At 50.4% G+C, this 20,342-nt stretch overlaps 6 protein-coding genes across 6 annotated transcripts; 4 read left to right on the top strand and 2 right to left on the bottom strand.

The window, feature by feature from the left end:
- Window positions 1–1,340: 1,340 nt before the first annotated feature.
- PHYSODRAFT_301717 (hypothetical protein) lies at window positions 1,341–2,009 on the bottom strand (the record flags this gene model as incomplete). Its single annotated transcript, XM_009530431.1, has 1 exon — window positions 1,341–2,009. The coding sequence occupies one exon, from the start codon at window positions 2,007–2,009 to the stop codon at window positions 1,341–1,343; it is 669 nt and encodes a 222-aa protein (XP_009528726.1).
- A 4,741-nt stretch (window positions 2,010–6,750) lies between these two features.
- PHYSODRAFT_301716 (hypothetical protein) lies at window positions 6,751–7,977 on the top strand (the record flags this gene model as incomplete). Its single annotated transcript, XM_009530430.1, has 2 exons — window positions 6,751–7,570; window positions 7,757–7,977. The coding sequence occupies 2 exons, from the start codon at window positions 6,751–6,753 to the stop codon at window positions 7,975–7,977; spliced, it is 1,041 nt and encodes a 346-aa protein (XP_009528725.1).
- Window positions 7,978–8,468: 491 nt separating this feature from the next.
- PHYSODRAFT_508204 (hypothetical protein) lies at window positions 8,469–8,984 on the top strand (the record flags this gene model as incomplete). The annotated part of the gene is made up of 1 exon (XM_009530429.1): window positions 8,469–8,984. A coding segment is annotated over one exon (516 nt), but the record flags the coding sequence as incomplete, so codon positions are not given.
- A 2,318-nt stretch (window positions 8,985–11,302) lies between these two features.
- On the bottom strand, window positions 11,303–11,538 carry PHYSODRAFT_333257 (hypothetical protein; the record flags this gene model as incomplete). Its single annotated transcript, XM_009530428.1, has 2 exons — window positions 11,303–11,312; window positions 11,384–11,538. The coding sequence occupies 2 exons, from the start codon at window positions 11,536–11,538 to the stop codon at window positions 11,303–11,305; spliced, it is 165 nt and encodes a 54-aa protein (XP_009528723.1).
- A 4,124-nt stretch (window positions 11,539–15,662) lies between these two features.
- PHYSODRAFT_333256 (hypothetical protein) lies at window positions 15,663–16,824 on the top strand (the record flags this gene model as incomplete). Its single annotated transcript, XM_009530427.1, has 5 exons — window positions 15,663–16,124; window positions 16,202–16,279; window positions 16,361–16,552; window positions 16,628–16,702; window positions 16,780–16,824. The coding sequence occupies 5 exons, from the start codon at window positions 15,663–15,665 to the stop codon at window positions 16,822–16,824; spliced, it is 852 nt and encodes a 283-aa protein (XP_009528722.1).
- A 1,460-nt stretch (window positions 16,825–18,284) lies between these two features.
- PHYSODRAFT_250181 (hypothetical protein) lies at window positions 18,285–18,677 on the top strand (the record flags this gene model as incomplete). The annotated part of the gene is made up of 1 exon (XM_009530426.1): window positions 18,285–18,677. The coding sequence occupies one exon, from the start codon at window positions 18,285–18,287 to the stop codon at window positions 18,675–18,677; it is 393 nt and encodes a 130-aa protein (XP_009528721.1).
- Between the last annotated feature and the right edge of the window lie 1,665 nt (window positions 18,678–20,342).

Genomic DNA, 20,342 nt, shown 5'->3' with positions numbered 1-20,342 from the left:
CAAGAAATACATTGTACACTGTGAGGACTGTCAGCGTAACAAACCGCGGTAGACGAAGACACCTGGACTCCTGGAACCATTACAAATTCCGGATGAGCGGTGGCGATCCATTTCAATGGACTTTATTACGGACCTACCGGAAACCAAGCGAGGACGTAACTCGATTTGGGTCGTTGTTGATCGGCTCACCAAGTGGACACATACCGCATTGCAACGACGAAGAAAGTTTCAGCTCGCTCAAGAGGTCGCAGCTGTTTATCAAAAATATTTGGAAGTTACACGGTATGCCTCAAAACATTGTGTCAGACCGCGACACGAAGTTTGTCTCTGGATTTTGGAGTCAAGTGTTTGAGAACGTTGGTACCAAACTGAAGATGACTGTAGCATATCGCGCTCAAGGCGATGGACAGACTGAGAGCACCAATCGTACGCTCAAAGAGTACCTGCGTTGTTTCGTGTCACCGCGTCAAGATGACTGGGATGTACATCTCGCGAACGCTGAGTTTGCCATCAACTCTGCGGTCAACTTCAGCATCAATATGTCACCATTCGAGGCTGACATTGGATATGTCCCTCGTAACCCACTAGTAGCCGTAGCAGCAACCAATCGACTTGGCCTGCGCAGAGGTCGACGTCAAGGCGTCAAGTTCACTGATCACCCAGAAGCACTCCTTCGTCAATGTAAAGAGGCCCTAGAGGATGATTAAGCGCGGATGGCAGGTGCGTACGATCGTGGAAGAACGGAGAAAGTGTTCAAGGTCGGCGATCAAGTCTACCTGAGTACAAAGCTCTTGGATATAGCCCACACTGGCTTTACGAACCCCCGCAAGCTGTCCTAAGTGGATCGGCCCGTATTTCGTCGTTCATACCGTCCCCAAGCACGCATACGATACTAACTTGCCACCTGGAGTCAAGCTGCATACTGTGTTTAACACTGGGTCACTCAAACCCTACGGCCCTCACTTGTCTCTCGCGGCCGAGCCAAATGATTTTGCATGACGGTACTGTTGGACAGATCGTGGAAGTGATTGTGAGCAAGCGCAAGCGCCTCAGCACCATACAGTACCAGGTAAAGTGGGTGGGTGAAGAGAAGCTCACATAGGAACCCCTCGAAAACCTACACCAAGTAAGCGACCTAGTTCAAGAGGATGAAGTGAAGCGCCAAAACCAACCGCGACAACGAAGGTGAAGATAAGCTTCTAGCGACAGGACTGGATATATTTCGCGGTTTTAACTTCAAGGATCCAGATAAAAGTTCAAGAAATACAAAAGCCAAGATGAAAATGAAGTCATACAATTATCAAGTTATCCTGTAGCCTTGCTGCAATTAGACCGTCGCCCTAGCAAATCAGGACACGGCACACAAATCGAAGTTGGGGAAGCCACGAGAACGCATACTTGAGCAGGGGCATCTGGGCGACGTTGTCGTCCGAGGCGAAGCATCCAGCCGTGGTCACCTGAAGCATGAACGCGTGAGGCTTGCGCTGGGGGCCCGCCAGGATGCCGGCGCAGAGGTACACCTCGGGCGTTAACATCAGGTGCTCCAACGCGAGGCAGGTCTCCACACCAGACAACCGGAACTGGGTCTGGCTGACGCGAAGTGTCTTCACAGTGCTACGGGCGCCCAGCACCACGAGCAGACAGGTTAACCTGCCGAATGAAGGACGATAAGGGGGACCACACGACACCCTCCGACGCGATCGCGTTCCCAGCAACAGCGCGTGCGCGGTAAAAGTAACCGACGATATCATCGAAACACTACGCAGGAATCCCCAGGGTATCGACAGCATGAGCGAGCGCATGGAACGTGCAGCGGCCATCTCCGCAGGCAGGCCGAGAGAGCGCATACTCGCCGAAATTATCGTACCAGCTGCCGCCTTGTAGGCGTCGACAAGCTCAAGATACTCGGCGAAACCATCTTCTTCGAGCAACCATCGAGGCTGCCAAGATCCCTCGGTCTTGCCTATGGACACGATGTAGTCGACATAGTACCGTGAGACACGAAACATTTAAGTCCCCAGTCGATCCGAGATGGTCCAGACGTACCACCGAGCGGTCGTCGCAGCTGCACGGCTGGAGGTCTTCCGCGCAGCAACACGGGCCAGAAATCGTCGAGGCGTTCGGCCTCCGGTCGAGCGTGCAGCCGTTTGCTTCGTGCGTGCAATACCAAGCTCTCGAGGGAGTGAGCGGTTGCGCAGGACTGGAACGCAGGAAGCAAGCAGCCACTCCGCCTTGACGGTGGCTTCGCCGAGGGGTTGAAGGAAATTACAGACTGAGGCGACGCGAAGGAAGGGCAAGATTAATATGCGTGAAGGAGCGGCCAACGATAAGAGCTCGCCGAGGACGAGCAACGAGCAACGGCTACCCCAGGACGAGCCGCGGCACCTCGGCGAGCCGCAGCAACTCGATTTTAACTTCAACGGACACATTCAGCAGGTATGAAAGGACTTCAATTGGTGGAGGGATGAGTGTTGCAGTTATTGCTGCGTACCAAGTTAGTGGTGTACACATCAGAAAGGGTATTGATAAATATAGAGGCTGCCTCATCCATGTGTTTGGCAGCGGACCGTCGGTCGGGCAATGACCAGCACTTCGCAATCTCCCCGCCAGTCCAACCCTCCTTCGCTCTCTGCAGGGCCAGCTTGTATCAATTGGTATTGTGCATATCAAACAAACAGGTATGCTGGGGTATAAATGATGGATGTTTGCAAATGACATACAGATTATAAATTCAGACTAATTCAGGTTACCCAGTGTGGTCAGGGTATTTGCAGTTTTCAGGACTGAACATACGTCCGTAGTAAGGCTAGGAGAACAAATAGATTTCATTGTACAGGCGTCCAAAACAATAGTTAAGAACACTTAACCATTGTAAATAAGTTCAAATGAATACTGGAGGGGCAATAGTGTTTGGCCTCATTTTCCATCCTGGAGTGTGACGAGGCTGAGTGGGGTTTTGCCCCATCGGTCTGTCTTAGTACCAGTCCTTGCATACGGAAAACAGCTTCGTATACGCAAAGGCGGTCTCGGTCCTGACGAAGATGAATGCTGTTTATACGAGTGCGAAGCGGTGTAATGAAGTCCAAACGTGCCAAAAGACACAAGCGCCCAACCACCGAAGCGAAGCTTGTATGTTCCATATGTGACAACGAGCAACTCACCATTTTGACCTACCACTGTTCGTGGTGCTGCTCGAAAAAGCTTTCGCGAAGTTGAGATGATTTCGACCGAGACGTCGCCACTATCAGCGAGCAGTCCAGCACTATGAGCTCATTTTGATGTTCGCCAAAAGGTTTGGTGAGCGATGTGCCAAATGTCGCGCTTGCGACTGCCGCTCAAGTGTATTCTCCGTAGACCCCCAGCGGAAATCATCGCATTAGCGATCCACACACATACCGGGGTGACGTAGAGATCCTTCCTTCGATGACAGGCGCTATAGGTATCCAAGACGAAGGCGGAGCCAGAAGTTCACGAGGAGGTGCGTGTTGAGGAGCAGAAGAGTTGATTGTAGGCCATGAGAGGTTGCCGGGAAAATGCGTGCGCAAGGTGGATGTGCAACGATAACTGAAATTAAATAAACAACCGTAACAACAAATAAAATAAAAAAAACGATTTGTTAAAACATTCTTGTCCGGCCCGCTTCAGAATGACAGTTTCGGTTTATGAGCGATATTATCAAAGCTACATCTCATCTGTAAGAATTGAGCACACCGTTGAATAGCTCTCAGTGGCGCGCAGAGGTGAGTATTTTTCTTATTTGCCTAGCAGCAGAATCAAGGGAGCAAGCCCTGCTCTTTGGTGCCTCTTTCCAAAGGTCATTAGGTTTTTTATCGCAGTTCAGTCAATTTTTAGCGATATTACACCGAAGGTTTAGGTCACGCAGACCAATACGTTGTTAATTGCGGGGCCAAGCCATTGACAGTAGAACAAAGCAGGGATGCGTCCAGTTAAAAACAAAAGTAAGGTTTATTGCTGCAGTCCCAGTAAATAATGTGTACCCACACGTTAATTTGACCAATCCACGTGGACCAACTAATTAGGTACGGAATTCGGGAACTGTAAGGGTGGAATTGAGATTAAGCGTACAGCTGCATGTACCCGGCCGTCACCGCATCCGTTGCGACCACTATCGACATGGACATCCGTCCACCGACTGCTACATGCTTACCCACTCGCTGCAGTCTGAAGTCGTTTTCCCCACCACTCCGTAGAATAGCCTCCATCACCTTCTGTAGGGTGACAAAACACTTATCCAGTGTTTGCCACGGAAGCTCGTCAAACGCTGTTGTCACTGCGACGATGAGACTATTGGTATATCCATCCGTTACTGTAACGCTTGAATTGGTTCAAAGTAGCCCAAATTAAGAACGGTAACCTCAGGTGATCGAGGTGGCTGGCAGCGCATCTTAATCTTCCACCCCTCTACTCTCCCTGCTGCCTCCAACTCGACGTCATTGTCGAGGACATGCGGTCTCGCGTTGTCTTGCTGGACGAACTACATACATAACATGACATTTTTTGTTAGTTGAATCCATGAGCAGTCGATAATAAAAAAACAATTACCTGACATCTTGGCTCTGATAGCAGGAAAACTTTTTCAACAAGAAATTGCCGATAAAGTGGACGTGGCATTGTCACACATTTCGTGACTGCGGTACCTCTAGGCCTATTAACGGAGTTGCGAAGAACCTCTGTTACTTCCACGATAGGCCAGATTCCTAACTTACCATCACAATATTTCTTGCGACGGCAGTCGTAGCGCTGACGCGCTACAACTGCCAGAGACATAACTTTACCTATGTACTTTTTGTTTGGGCACGAACGGTAGGAAAGCTGCTCCGTAGTCGTCAAGTAGTATCTTGTAGCCCCTTTGTAGAGGTTGAACCACTTTTCATCCACATGCACCGTGTCGTACATGTGATGCGTGCGGTAACTGCGGCCACCTATAATACACATTTTTTAAAAACATTCCAGCCAATTAAAAAAATGAACGTGTTGATGGACCAAAATAATATCAATTGAAGTTAGAACTAAATGATAGCAAAACAAACAACGATCGCGTCGCTCTTGTACGGTGTCTAGCGGCATGTCCACGTGGGATAACGCCCACTGTAGACGTCTCAGCTTGTGGGCAGCGGTGACTGTCGGCTTCACGCGCGACGCAGCGCGGCGAAGCGATCCGTCGGCAAGGTAGCGCTGAAGTGTTGTCCTCGGGATGCCGCTCGCTACAGCGAGTGCCCGCTGTGTCTGGCGTTGACACAGCAGTACAGCTTGTACCAGCTGTGCCACCGCCTTGGGCGTCAGCCGTCGTCCGCGCGGAGCCACCATCCGCCTCGGAGCCGCCAAGGTCCCGACATCGTGTCGATTGCGCCAAAGGTTCTTCACACTGTTGCGGCTGACCCCAAACGCAGTCATTGCAGTGAGAATAGCTCCGCGGAGAAGCGTCCCGCGAACGCTCCGCTCCGCAAGGAAGAGCACGACGCGCAGGCGGGTTGCGGGCGGAATGTCAGCTTGACCGGTGGCTCTAGGCATTTTGGTGCTTGTCGATCGTTGGTGGGCGAGGGAAGGAAAGGTAAGTGAGAGCTGGTCTCGAGCGAGTTAGCCTGCATGATGCCGTTAATTAGTGGACAGCACCTTTCTTTATCTTTACCCAATCCGGTCAATCGTTCGATTAATTACGATCTCAGAAAAACCTCAACTGTCATTTTGAAGCGGGCCGGAGAAGTATCCAGTAAGATAAAATTGGGAAATGTTTGGTTCCTAAATCTGTAGTTATAGATAGAACGGAAGAGAGATCAGGAACGGTGGTTTCCGAGCGCGCCAGTGCAACTCCCCACCAGTTCTGATCTCTCTCCGAGCCGAGCTACCACCTTCCGCCCCCCCCGCCCCCCCCACTTCTGTCGTGCCCGCTGATCAGCGCTATGGCGCCTCCGAAGCGTTCTACCAACAAGTCGACGAAGCGTCCGGCTACGACAACACGGACACGGGCTGGTAAGATGTCATCAAAGTCGAAGAAGCCGGAGGCTACAACTCGAGTATCGACATCAGCCACTACTCGCCGATCTGCGCGTTCAACCAGACAGGCGACTGATCCAGGGCCAAGTGCTCGTAGCGAGGCTAGCGCAGCGGTGCAAGGCAGCTCCGGAAACGATTTACCCAGCGGGGGTACGGAGCCGGTCCTGCAGGAACTGAGCGAACTTCCAGTCCAACCATCCCGTACACAACAGCGAGTTGCCCCCACGGGCTATACAGAAAACGACTCGACCGAGACGGATTACGTGCGATCTAATATGGACGCACGCCGCGATTTTGATTGCGCGAGCTACTATCGAGTGCAAGCCATTCAACGCATGTACCTCCGTCTGAACTATCAGCGCTGGCTCAAGAGTTAGGCACCATGCGGGCTGATATAGCGGCACTGAGATCAAGACCAGTGGCACTTCAGCCATTGGAGCGCCCCCAACACCCACAGCGCCTGCGACCATAACGGAATTAGTGTCCGAAGTGGCGTTGTTACGTGCCGAGTTAACCGCGCTAAAGTCAGGCACGGCGGTGTCTACTTCGCCAGCGTTGGGCCATATTTCCGCCCCTCATGGCCCGGTCCAGGAGCGAGTCGTACTCCCTGACCATGACGGCCAACTTCCACCAGCACCGATCAGAACGATTACTAGCGCGGACTTCGGGGCATGGACCAAGAAAGCCAAGTCGGAATACAACCCGCCGCCAATGCACGTGACAGCGGCGCACAGAATGTTTCCCGGTATGACCAACAGTACGTACGCTTACCCTTGTTCACTACTTCATACGGTAAGCACGGACGAAGCGATCCAGTTCGACAAGTCAGAGGCGATCCTCATGGCTTTGGCCAGCGGCCAAATTAGACGCGATGGCGCGTGCATCCTTCATTTTGAACAGTCCTGTGCATCCAACTACGCTGCCAAAGTGAAACAGCGTCGGCTTCTTGCAGACTTCAGTGGACATGCAATGCTTCCTGTGATCAAACGATTGGAACCTGGCCAACAACCACTCACGTATGCTCATCTTCTTTTGGGAATTGAAGGTCTGGGGGTCTTTACCAGGCGCTACTGCTTCGATTTTATTAACGAAATGGTGAATCGGCTCCGCGATTTTGTCGCCAACAACGCTCAGCATGATGAACGTGCGACTTTACCGCGTGTGATGCTGACACTTCACACCGTCGATATGTTTTTGTCCCGGGCGCTCAACCACCTTCGCAGCGATAGTCCGTCATGGTGGGCTAATTTCCGCGCAGAAGTTCAAAGAATGGATTACAACTCGACCGAATGGGTGCTACTACCCTCCTCACTGCTCACGTCGACGCCAGCGCACCAAACCACGGCGGCAAGCACGACAGACCACCAGGTATCGCCAAGGGCGAACTTCAAGTCAGCCCCACGACAGCGTCCTCGAGATCAAACCAGTTACGAACGGCTACGAGGTTTTCCTCCAGACATCGCGGCACTTGTTCCTCGGGTCAATGGGAAGGAGCCCTGCCTCCGGGTTTTCTCCGGTCATGGATATTATGTCAAGGGCAAGTCGTGTGGCAACGGTAAAAGGCTTCACTCGTGGTAAACACCACTTCCGGACGCTCTGGTAGAGTATATCAAGACATACTTTGCTCCTAAACCAGCAGTCCCTACTAATAAGTGAAGCTGCCCAAGGCCCTCTCGTCCGTGGGGGCCTCTGGGAAACGTAGATGCTGCAATTATGAATACATCTATAAACCTTTCGGCAGCATCCAACGGACCAAACACTCCCGGGTTACTACCTCGTTCAGCTCCTAAGGTGCTACTACACCCGGGTGAACGAAGCCCTGATTTCCCAATCACCCAACTTCCGGAGGGCGGGGCGGTCTCTCTACCCAACAATCACGATTGTTCCGCCGCATCCAGGACAACAATCACGAATGTTCCGCCGCATCCAGGACACGGCATCAGGCTCACAGTGCAGCTTTGATGGCATCTTGTCATGATTGTGCTGAGCCGCCTTCATTATGGACGAATCACGCGGCAGTGAGATCGAATTCATCGCGTATCAATTCCCCGGTAACGTTTTCATCATCTTCCACAAGCCAACGCTGGGAATCCCACACAGCCAAAATGTGGAGTTTATCTCTACAACGAGCGAAGACATGGACCGAGATTCGTCGACAAAATCTCAACAACGCTCTGAACAAAGTGGGCTTATCGCTGCCAGTGCCATCAGAATCATCATTACCTGCGATCATCGATACGTCATCTAAATCGACCCTCTCGGCGTTTATACGAAAGCCTCAACCTCAACTTCACGAGTTTGTCGAGCCCTACCGGTGCCAGACTCTGGATGATTATCGTCCCAACAAGTCAATCGTACCTGCTGTAATTAAGGAGTCTTGTGCTTCTTACGATCAACTCGAACGCCTACTGGACTACGCTGAAAATGGAGTTGAAGTGAAGCTGTCGCGACCCATGCCCGACCAAACACGACGTCCGGCAAACCATGGCTCCGCGTTACAAAGTCTACCAATTCTGTTGGGCAACCTTCGAGCTGAACAAGACGCTGGTCGTGTGCTCCTGCTGGATGCTGATATTTTGGAAATCTGGCCGTACATTCAGATCAGCCCGTTTGGCATCGTCGCCAAATCTGGAAAGGACCCAAGTGTGCACGGTAGAACGATACATGACTTAGCATTTCCACCAGGCCTGTCCGTCAATGACCACACGGACCGAACCGCACTTCCCAAACCAGCCTACGAGTCATGTGCAGCAATTGCGCATGAAATTTTACGCCGTCGCCGTCTCGAGAGCCATCCTTCCAAAATTCTGACTGGGGATGTGGCATCCGCGTTCCGTCACGTTGGAATTCACTGCAAGTCCATATACCTTTTTGCCGGCATGATCCCTGAGCTGAACTTGCTTATTATCGACCTCTGTTGTCCGTTCGGTTGGACCGGTTCGCCAAGTTGCTACGAAACTTTCGGTGGAGCCATCATCACCCATCTACACCGGACTACCTCAATCACTACGGGCAACAGCAATTTTGGCTACCACTGGGTCGACGACCACGTATGCGTGGCCGTAGTCAACGAGATGAATTGCTTGGGGATTGAGCATGCGTTGCGACTGGCTATGATCGACATAATGGGCGCTGAATCTATCAACGAAGCCAAGTTCTCAGGGTGGCACCACCGATTAAAAGTGCTTGGCCTCATTTTCGATGCATCGGCCTCTACTGTCTCAATCCCCCCGGAGAAACTCAGAAAAGCACGGAATCTTGTCTGGACAACTTACCACAAGTCATCTGTATCGATATCAGAATTCCGTTCGTTGCTGGGCTCTCTTCGGCATATTTCAACTTGTCTACGCCCCGCTAGGCCTTTCCTGCAGCGGCTTCGCCAACCTGAAAGAAAGCTGCTGCGGTATACAAAAGTTCACGTGACCGACAGCATGCGGCAGGATCTTTTGTGGTGGTGGTCAATTCTCCAACAACCAGTACTAAACCACGTGCCAATGCAATATTTTCATGGAGAACCAGCACCCTATTTCACGGTAGAAGTCGATGCTGCTGAGTATGGCTGCTGTGCTCTAGACGTCACTCGCGAGCGATATTTCTGCTACCAGTACAATGAACATGAACTGGAGCAGATTGCGTTGTTTCACCGAGACTCGTCTACTTGTTTCGACATAAACTATCGGGAACTTTTGACGTGCGCGTTTGCGGCATCGGTTTGGGCCACACATTGGAGTGGAAAATCTGACGCAGAGCTGGTTCACGTTCACTTTCGTGTGGATAACATGTCAGCAGTGTCGTGGCAACAAAAACTATCATCGCCAAATCCGCTTGCTCAAGATCTGATTCGTCTTTTAAGTTGGTGGGAAGTTGAACACCGAATCCGATTTTCGGCCTATCACATACCTGGTATCGCAAATATTCACGCCGACGCTGGTTCCCGTGCTTCCGTATCGAAGGTCAAGTCGGACTTATTCACTAATCTTGTTGCTGGTTGGATACAGGACAATCCCCCCAAATCCGCATCCACGATGACAGCACACTGGCGATGTATCTGCGCGAGCACTCCGTTGCTGATCCCACCCACGACAAGTACAAACGGGCCTTCGGTCGATGGGAACAATGGTGCAAGCAATTTGGCTTTCCAATCTGGCTAACGAGGGTTAATACCGATCAGCAAGCGGTCATTGTCTCGGATTTTATTCTTTCGTGCACACGTTCCGGGCGCAATGGACGGCAGCCGAAGAGCGGTACCATTGCAAATACACTTCATGGAATCAATCACTTTTTCAAGGCACGTGCGCTTGCGGTTCCTGTCGGCCATCCACAAGTATGCATGCTCCTCAAGGGTCTTCGTCGATTGGACACTCCGGAGCAGCGCAAAGCACCGGTCACTCTATCTCTGCTCCCGATCTCAATTCCCCAGCGTATCAAGCATTATGGGGGACACTGTGTCTAGCCTTCTTTTTTCTACTTCGGAAATCCGAGATAGTCGCAGATGGCACGTACTTCAAGTGGTTTATTTTACGTCATGGCGATATACACCTATTTGGTCATGATGGGCGGCCGACTGGCGAACCGGCTTCGGCAGCCTCAGTATCGATTAAACTCACGGGTTGAAGACGACCCAGACTGGACCGCCGATAACGCGTTCATTACTGTCATCCGGAGACCTCCAGATTTGCCCGGTTTTAGGAGCACTCTGTATACGAAAAGCACGCGGAAATTTGCCCGATCACTTCCCCGCTACAATGTACCAGAACCGCAAGGGCGTACCCGGTGTCATCTCGGCTGAACGTATCATCACAAGTTTGCGCAAGGTGGCTCATCAAGTGGGCATCGACCCACGTTCTATCGGCACTCATTCTCTACGAGCCGGAGGTGCCACACACATGCATCGCGCCGGCATAGAAACAACCACCATTCAGCTACACGGTCGATGGGCATCTGATGCTTTCAAGCGATATACTCGCCTTTGTGAAGACTCCGTCGCTGTGATTGCCAAGCGTATGGTCACCGGATCAGCTCACAATGCATCACTCGGTTAGCCTCGAATGCTATGCCTGCTCTTTGGGGTTGCCCACAATTCTTGAGGGCCAGGCTGACATTCTAAGCTATCGAGTAAATACATTGCATTGTTCCCCATACGCTCGAAGCAGAACGGAAATGTAAAGTTATCTGAATTCTTGTAAATGCTTTTTCAGACAATCCGATTTGGAAGGGTCTTTTTCGGAATCGAACATGTCTCTTTGCGGGCACCGTAGGTGTCTACGAACTCGGCGGAGAACGCCTCTCAGGCGACTCTTGTTTTGGTGGAGGTGTCGGTGCTGGATCGCGCTCAATGCCGTAGTGGGAAAGCTGATACATGTATTACTCCATCACTTCAATTTCCTCGTCGATGTATCGAGGACGAGCAATTAGCCGATCTCGAGCGCGCTCTCGGCCTTTCAGGCAACGCGCGAGAACGTTCATGTGCGCGTCGCTGTCGTCGTTGTTGTTGAGGAAGCGGCGTCGAGGCTTGCGTGGCATGGCGAATTGGTTTATGGCATGCCCCACCAACCTCGCACGGTAAGTTTCAGCACAAGTAACACTTAGGTGAAAATATCTGATAGCGACTTCTGTACTTCAATTGTGATCAACCTGCTCCGAATCTGCTCCGAACTTTAAAGGTCAGACATGTTATAAATTACGCTAAGTTACAGTGACAGAAACTGGCGTCGATGCAGCCCTCCTAATTGTTTCGGTACAGCACCGAACCGTTAACCCTACAAGACCTGAACCGAAAATATATGCAATGCATGGAAACACCATTTCAAATGTCTGACTGACATAATCCATCAGAAAAGCAATGCAGCTGTCGGCAAAGCAATGTATCCCCGCTAATTTGGAAATTAGCCGGTGGGAGGATGAAAAAAAGGTTTTCTGATTGACGGTTTGATGAACCGAACAGGATCAGCCACACTATCCTTGACATCGGTGAAGACTAGTCCACCAGGCGCAAATCGCATAGCGGCAGAGAGTGTAGTAAAGTCTAGATGTCACCGCAGTTAGCAACGATTGGCAGCGGGATGTCATGGTCGCGCCAGAAACGAGTCCAGCTGACCCTTCTGTCGTCGACGGACTGGCAAGCCGCCACTCAGATGGCGACCGAGTGCGACAAGCCGATCCCCCCACATACACACACAACTCGATACTCGTAGGGACCCAAGACAACAGGCCGACGGATAAGGACCGGACGGCGCACCGGCGCTCAGTAGCAGTTGCAGTAGCAGCTTGACAATAGGCGAATTCAAGACGAAGCTAGAGCTGACAGGCTGTCAACCCGACATTCGCACCCACAATAAGCGGCTTAACTCCAGGCTTCGTAACCCGATGAGCAGATCCTACGCGCAAGGCTGGAACAGAAGGAGAAGACGGGCGTGTAAAACCATCAGAGTGACGCAAGTTTTCAAGTGGTGAGGTGGAGAACCCAACCTCAACTCGACAGCGTGCACCAAGGACAAGAACTGCGCACAAGACATAAAGACGACATCATGCATATACACTACCCACGTGTAGTTTATACTATAAATCCGTAGCACTCGCCCCTTTAAAGTTGGATAGACGCTCATAGTATGAAGGATGGACCTTAACGGAGCGGGTGTTACGGATTATAGTAATAGACCCGAATAAGAGCTAGAACAGGCAAACTTTAGGGGGATTGCGCGCTTTATCGATCACTCGTGTCGTCCAAACATACAGTTCCGGGGGGGGGCATTCCGTACGATCTATGTTTAAGTGCTTGTAGTCGATACGGAGTATATAACCGCTAACGATGTGCGGACGGTAGAGTATGGATGAGATCTGTGGCTTACGTGCATCTGTGGAGAGTGAAATTGCCACAGCAAGAACCAAGCCATAAAGTTGGAAGTTGGTCGGTCAAATCAACGGGAACATTAACTGTATCGTCTAAAAAAAATCTTAGCGGATCATAGGCGCCGTCATCATTGATACAGCGCACCAAAAAACTGGACCGGCCACAAGTCTAGTAATCATGCTAACCTAATTCCGGTTTTGGTGCATAGATGTTACTGAGGAAATCAACGGTGGTATCTTTTTGGTGCCTCGGACGCCTGAGGAAACCTCGACTGCAGCTGCCGAGTGTAGCATTGGAGTCACGTCATGATTTATATTGGCTGCTCCAATTCTACATTATTGAGCCTGAATGCAAACATCTTGCTCCCAAATTGAACCCGGCACGCGCTCGCGGACCTCCGCAGTAAGGTATGCAAAACCAACCCATCAACATGACATGGTGGTTTGAAGCCTCGGTGGGTAACTCAGCTGAATGGGTTGAGTGGGCGAGCCATCAGGTAACGCCGGTCACGATAGGCTGGATTTGATACCATAACACACTCTGATTGACCAGGTGAAGAATTTTTAATCGGCTAAACATGTTGTGGCTCTCTACACATTCTCGATCGAACGCGTGAAATGCAAAACGTCCGCGGTTCAGCTGAACATACCGCCGCTTGACATGGGTCACACACTTACCCGCTTGAAGTATGCGTGCTACAAGTACCTCTTTCTGTGGGAAACATTCCACGGGCCTGACGAGAAGCCAAAGTCGTGTCCCTCGCGCAGGTGCCTTGAGTGCATTGTCGGACCCATGTCTGCGTGCTACCGGAGGCCGCCGACAATGTCAACGCCTGAGCAAGAAGCAACATAACTCATAAGTAACACCAAAATGCAGCGCTCCCAGCTAAAACCATTCTTTGTGTCTTCTAAAGCATTTTTAAAAAGAAAGTTAATATTGATGCACCAGTAGTCTAAGTAAAAAAAACATATCACAAGATACGTATGCTTTAACAACTAGCAGCCGAATGGACAGGTGATAGATTTGTCCCGGTAGTAGATATTTGAGCGCACCATGGCAGGTTCGCGCAGTACGACCCAGAACGGCCTGTTACATTAAGATTAAGGGTCTACCGCGTAGTCACTTAAATAATACAACCACTGTAGCTTTAAGATGGCGGACGGTTGTTGCGTGCTACACCTACACCTCGAGTCGACCAAGCGGTGTACCGCGTGCGCTAAAATAGTGCGATAGAACAGGCGCATACGACAACGCCATAGGAAAGCGTGATTAGAAATTATTCGAGAGCATATCCCTCGCTTAGCCACCTTCACTCATGTTTAGACAACGAAAAGGAGACAAGTAACGAGACATGCACAAGTCATACATTGCCTCTGATTGCCTCTGCTTGTCGTATTGTATGGTGCATGTCAATCCACTTCAGCTTTAATTGGTTGGCCCGATTCATTTAATATAGCACCGCCTTACTGCTGAGACAACCGGGGCTTAACCCACTAATGTCACTCACTTTGCAATTTGCGTCCATCGCGGCTCATCTTCCTCAAGGCCTCTATGGACCTCTAAAAGCCCCCAAGCCTCACATCTGGTAGCACTTGTTGGTCCATTTTCGCCGGGCAAGTGGTCATAAGATCTACATCGACCGACTCGACTTCCTACGTTCGGCTCTGCTGCTATAACCTCAGGGTTATGGTTACCTATTTCACTTTACTGCTATTCTAGATGCAATTAAACTAAGCGGCATAAAGGCTTTTCGCTAGCCATAATGTGTTGCATAATAGACATTAACGCTTTCGCTAGTCGATTACCCTCGTTAGCTTTGCGCCTGTCGCTTCACTAGTCACCTTCCCGCACGCAAGCCTAATATATTACGTAAAACTTTGTTTTGACTTGGCCTTGAATGACCAATGCGAACAGCAAAACCCTAAAAATCACGATTGAAACCCTCGCCTAGTATACAAGCAGTAGATAGACGCGACCGAGACACAGATTTCGCCAAGTTGCTCCAAGCGTCCATCACGCCGGCGGTGGGGCTGGACGAGCTGCTGAAGCATGTCGCCCCACCGTCCAATAAATCGGCTGTGGTCCGCATGGACCCAGAGTTGTTGTATGCTCATGAGCCAAGAGACTTCAAGGGAATAACCTTTTTTATGGGTCAATCGCTGCGCAGGTCAAATTTGGGTCAACGCTTTTTAACGCTTTTTTGGTCAAAAAAGGAACAACGGAGGTCTACACGGTTTTTTGGTCAACTTTGGGTCAAAAATTATTACCCCCAAGAGGTTACACGATTAATAATAAATGCAAGAGATTGGGCATTTTTTAAAAATATTATATATATGTTGAGGATGTTGTGTAAATTTAGTGTTGTGTAATTGCATGAGTGCTGTGTACTTGCTAAATATTTGTATTCGATTGTCGTCGTGTGCGGTTGAAGTTTGAAGTTGTTGTGTATTTGTTGGAAACTTTTGTGTGTGGTTGAAGCTCTGGCGTTGTTACATATTTGTTGGTCAATTGTGTTTTGATTGAAGTTTTCATATTGTATTTCTTAGTTAGTGGCGTGCGTGTTAGGCTGTTGGCATGTGTATGGTACACTATTGTTAGGCTGCTAGTTTGTAAGACCGCAGTGTCGAGCATCGCTATCTCGTCAGTGACACAATTAACCGCAGAGTTTGTTGTCTCATCGCGGGTGCTATGTCGTCAATTGTAGTGGTTGCTCCAACCATATCGTAACATTCATTTTGAAATCTTTTAAGTTCTAAGCACTAATCCCCCCTTCCGGCCCCCACGACGCCCACGCGCCATGGCCTCAGGCTACATATCCGACGAATCGATGTCCAACTCGCTCCTGGCCGATGGATCCGAGCTCAGCGACACCGAGACGGTCCTACTGCTCAGCCAATCCTTGGGCTCGGAACACGAAGAGAGTGATGGTACCCAACTTGAAGTCGCGCCGCCAACTGATGGTGCCCACTCTACTGGCCTCGCCGTCGCCAATTCTGGATCAGGGACTATCCATTATGGTGGCTACTCGTACGCCCAATACCACTTCAACCCTCGAACCGACACCAGGCACTATCGATGCAGCGCCTACCGCCGAACAAATTGCAAGGCGAAATTCTACGTGAGTGGCCGTGGCGCTGTGGAGGATGGAGAGCACGAGCCCGCTTGTGTACCTGGTTTCCGTCGAACCTCGACTGGACCGGCCCCTGCTGTTACCGACCGAAAAGAGGGGATGCTGCTGATGACGGACACAATTTGGATCGTATGAAGTAGCGGCAAAGTTCGGTCTTCATCGACGCAACTTATCGTTGTGTGCCTGCTCCATTCTACCAATTGGAGATTGTGATGCTCTACGATTTGATTTCGGAGCTCTTTTTGCCAATTTGGTACGTCCTTACGGACGGGAAAACGGCTCAGGTGTACGATCGCCCATTTCACAACATTTACGTCGGGGCAAGGCAGAAAATCTTTCCAGCGCATGTTGTGCGTGACTTCGAGTTCGCCATGATCACGTCTGTCCAGAACCAGTTTCCAGAATCCCGAATTGTTGGCTGCCTTTTTCACTCCAAGCAAGCGCTCCATCGGAAGATGTTGAAGTTGAAGATCACGGAAGATGAAGTGGATTTGACAATGCGGGAGGGCTGCAACGGTTATCCGACCTATGGATATACCCTCCGAGGCGCCCACGAGGTCCGATCCATGATCAAGCGCGACTGCCAAGCGAGGGTTATTGGTTACTCCTGGTCCAACTGGAAGAAGTTCTAGAAGTACTTCAAGAAAATCTGGATCTACAAGTTCAAGCCGGAGTGGTGGAACATTAACAGTGTGAGCGAAGACATCGTAAATCGGACCAACAACCCGCTTGAACGCTAGCCTACGCTACTTCCTAAGATGGGCCGAGTTATGCGTTGTGGGAGGTCCTGGCCTTCTTCGATGACTTTGAAGAGGTCGATGACACGTGAGAGGTCGATGACTAGCGAGTGCATTATCTCTGTCAACTACATTGACGTTTGTATGACGCACGTCAATTCACTTCAACTTGAAGGGGATTGACCAATCAGATTGATTTACTCTAGCACCGCCTTGGGCACTGCCCAGACGGCCAGCCACAGGGCCTTTTCGAAATAAACTCACTTTCAAATTCGCATCCAACCACCTCAACGGTTTCGGCGTCGCGGTCAACACTTCCTCGCGGCCTCTGCGTCTCCTACTGCTCAAGCCTCACAGATACCATACAGCATTGCTGGTATCACTCGGGCCTTATTAACAAGGCCGCCATGAATTTCTTGACGAGCTAAATCATATCAATACACTGCTTTTTCCTAACCAATCCGATTCACCTTATACTCTTGGAGACCTTATGTATATATATATATCAGGCGTCCGGTATTCACGCACATTTCTGTACATGAAAATCGCCAAGATCGTCAAAACAAGCTCTTTTTTGCTGCTGTGCGCCGCTTGGTCAACTATTTTCACAATTGTGCCCCACTGAATAGGGCTGGTTTAACCATACAAATCTCTGTACTAAATTTGCATCCTTACCGATGTGGCAAATCATGGTGCAGAAACTGATCTGAAATGTGAGATGACCACCTCGTCTTTATCGTCCGCAACTATAATCAATTGTCATGCCCAGCACCTCTGGCCTGCTGAGCAAGCACGTCAGAGCGATGCGGAGCAAAGGCTCGGGCTTGTTTGCTCGTGACCAGAGGCTCAACACGCATGGGATTGCTATCCGAGAGGGTCAGCAGTCACAGCGAACATGCATTAAGTCAAAAAGAAAAGAAATCAGAAACAGTGAACATGCATTTAGTAGGAAATACATGAAAGCAACATAAAGAGACGAGGACAAACACATAGGTAAAAGACACAACAGAAATAAGCAAATATCGCGCTGTGCTCATCTAGGAGCACAGCGAGGCATGCATGTTAGGCTAAGGATTCATTAGCAAATACACCTCGTGTCCCGCACTTCGATCTCAACACTTCCTGGCCCATCGACCAGGACTCTTCACCTTAACCACCTACACTCCGGAGCCAAACACGACATCTAGTAGCACTTGCGGGGGGAAGGCTCGCCGCTGCACGGCACTTCAAGGGGAGGCATTTCCAGCTTGCGGTGTAAGTGTCACGTCAGCGTGACCAACCCAGCTGTTGGGGAGACATCTGTACTGTAGTAGGGCAACCTATTACTGTACGCTGAACGTGGGAAAGAACTGGTGGGCAGCCGTGGTGCAAGTTTGTCTTTCAACTGGCCCCGGTAACAGCCCATTAGCCCAAGTAGCTACTGTTCTAAGAAGACTGCACCGAACTAAGTCGAGCACTATAAGTCTCGAAGCCGGTTAGTCAGTTTTTGATCTTGGTAGCCCGGCACAGCACTAACTTCGACTTGCTGTTTCTGGCCCGGTAGGGCTAGGTGATGACGAGAGCACACTCCAAGGTCCACAAGGACAAGAAAACGAAGCTGATTGGCTCGTTCCTGAGGCTTGCGGTTAACAACCCACGCAAGGCGGACAAGGCTCGGCAGGACCTCTACAACTCGATGGCGAAATCCGATCGTATTCTAGAGGCTCTGTTAAAGAAGGTCAAAACGAACAAGACCGAGCGTCCGGTGGAGAAGAAGGCCATCATCAAGCTCATTAAGGCTTCGCAACCGGACCTCCACAACGCTTTGTACCGCGTGTCAGTGTCCATTCACCAGCGTCTCCGCGAGATCGAGATCCCAGTTCCTGATTGGGCCGAAGAGGAGACCAAGGACAAGAAGCGTCACCGCTCGACCTCCATGTGCATGTATCTTCCTTGTCATGAGTGAAGATGCCTAAGCTAGACTAATGCTTACGCCCTAGTCTTGCACTTGAACGGGGCGGGCCGACGACGTGCTCGTCACGTCTCGATCCTTACATCCTCCCGGGTTTGACTTCACGTTGACGGCGCTTGAAGTCGTCGACGAGAACTTTCCAGTGCGAGACGTGTTTGATGTCTTTCTCGAGTTCCCACGAATATTCGTGGTCTAGAAGACCATGCCACTTGACAAGCCACTCAGTCTTGCGGTTGAACTGGCGCTTGCGTAGCAGTTGCTCGATAATGTGGAGGTCTTCTCCAGTGTCTTCATCTGTGATGATGCGAGATGCTTTCGGAAGAACACGAGTCTCAAACTTGTCCGGGTTGGAGACGTAATGGCTGAGAACATCTACGTTGAAAGTAGGGTTCAACGACTTCATACTGCGTGGCAAAGTCAGACGGGCAGCGTTGTCGCTGATCATGCGCTTGATCACGAACGGACCAACTTTACGAGCCACTAACTTTGCACGTTTGACGTCAATGTCTTTCGCAGCATGCCTGAGTGGAATACGGCGTGTATCAAGCATAACCAAATCTCCTTCCTTGAATCGGACGTTGCTACGACGTTGATCGTAGTACTTCTTTTGCGATGCTTGAGCCTTGAGTAGGTGTTCTTTGGCTTTGCCGATAATCTTGTCGCGTTCATCCTTGAAGCGGTTTGCATACTCAGACAGTCCTTGTTGTACTTGAACTGTGGTATACAGCGTAGGAAATGTTCCGAAGGGATTGCGTTCCTTACGTCCTGTGTCTACTTCAAATGGCGAAAGTCCGGTAGAAGCACTGACTAGCGTAGCGTGAGCATACTCAATCGTTCCCAACTTGGCAGCCCAGTCATCACCATGATACGAGACCATGCAACGGAGTGCATCTTCTAGTACCAGGTTTTGACGTTCGGTTTGGCCGTCAGCTTGAGCGCAGTATGACGTTGTCATATTCAACTGTACACCCATGATCTGCGTGAGAGAGTCCCAAAAACGTGACGTGAATTTGGGATCACGATCACTGATGATCACTGCAGGCACTCCATGATGCCGAACGACATTGTCGAAGAAGTAATGAGCGATTTCTTCGGCATCATCAGTAGTGTGAACTGGACAGTAGATTGGACGCTTGGACAACTTGTCCACGACGGTCATGATAGCATCATAGCCGTCGGATTCTGGCAATCCAGTGACGAAATCCATGGAGACGACTTCCCAACATTCCTTAGGAATTGGAATCGGAATTAGCTTGCCATTCTTCTTGGCGTTGCTGTGCTTCCAACGTGTGCAGGTTTCACAACTTTGCACGTAATCGGAAACGTCTTCATGAAGCGACACCCAGTAGTACCATTGCTTGATACGGAGGTACGTACGACGAATTCCTGGGTGCGCGGCAATACTGAAATCATGAAATTGCTCGATAATCTTCGTTCTTAGACGATTGCGCGGCGATCTCGGGACACAAAGTCTCATCACTTTGGTCTCCTGGTCGTCCGTGAATTGCACATAAAGCAATCCATCCTTGAGTACGTATGGATCATGTGGAGAACGATATTTGTCTCGAAATCCGGGATCAGTGCGGTAGGCTTTGATGAACTCTTGTTTGAGATTCGAAGTCCATCCTAGCGAACTTGCGTGTTGCATTTGCACAACCG

The sequence above is a fragment of the Phytophthora sojae genome, assembly GCF_000149755.1.
Source record: "Phytophthora sojae unplaced genomic scaffold PHYSOscaffold_5, whole genome shotgun sequence".
NCBI lineage: Eukaryota > Oomycota > Peronosporomycetes > Peronosporales > Peronosporaceae > Phytophthora > Phytophthora sojae.
The sequence above is the reverse complement of the archived record's forward strand: the minus strand, read 5'-3'. Positions and strand labels throughout refer to the sequence as shown.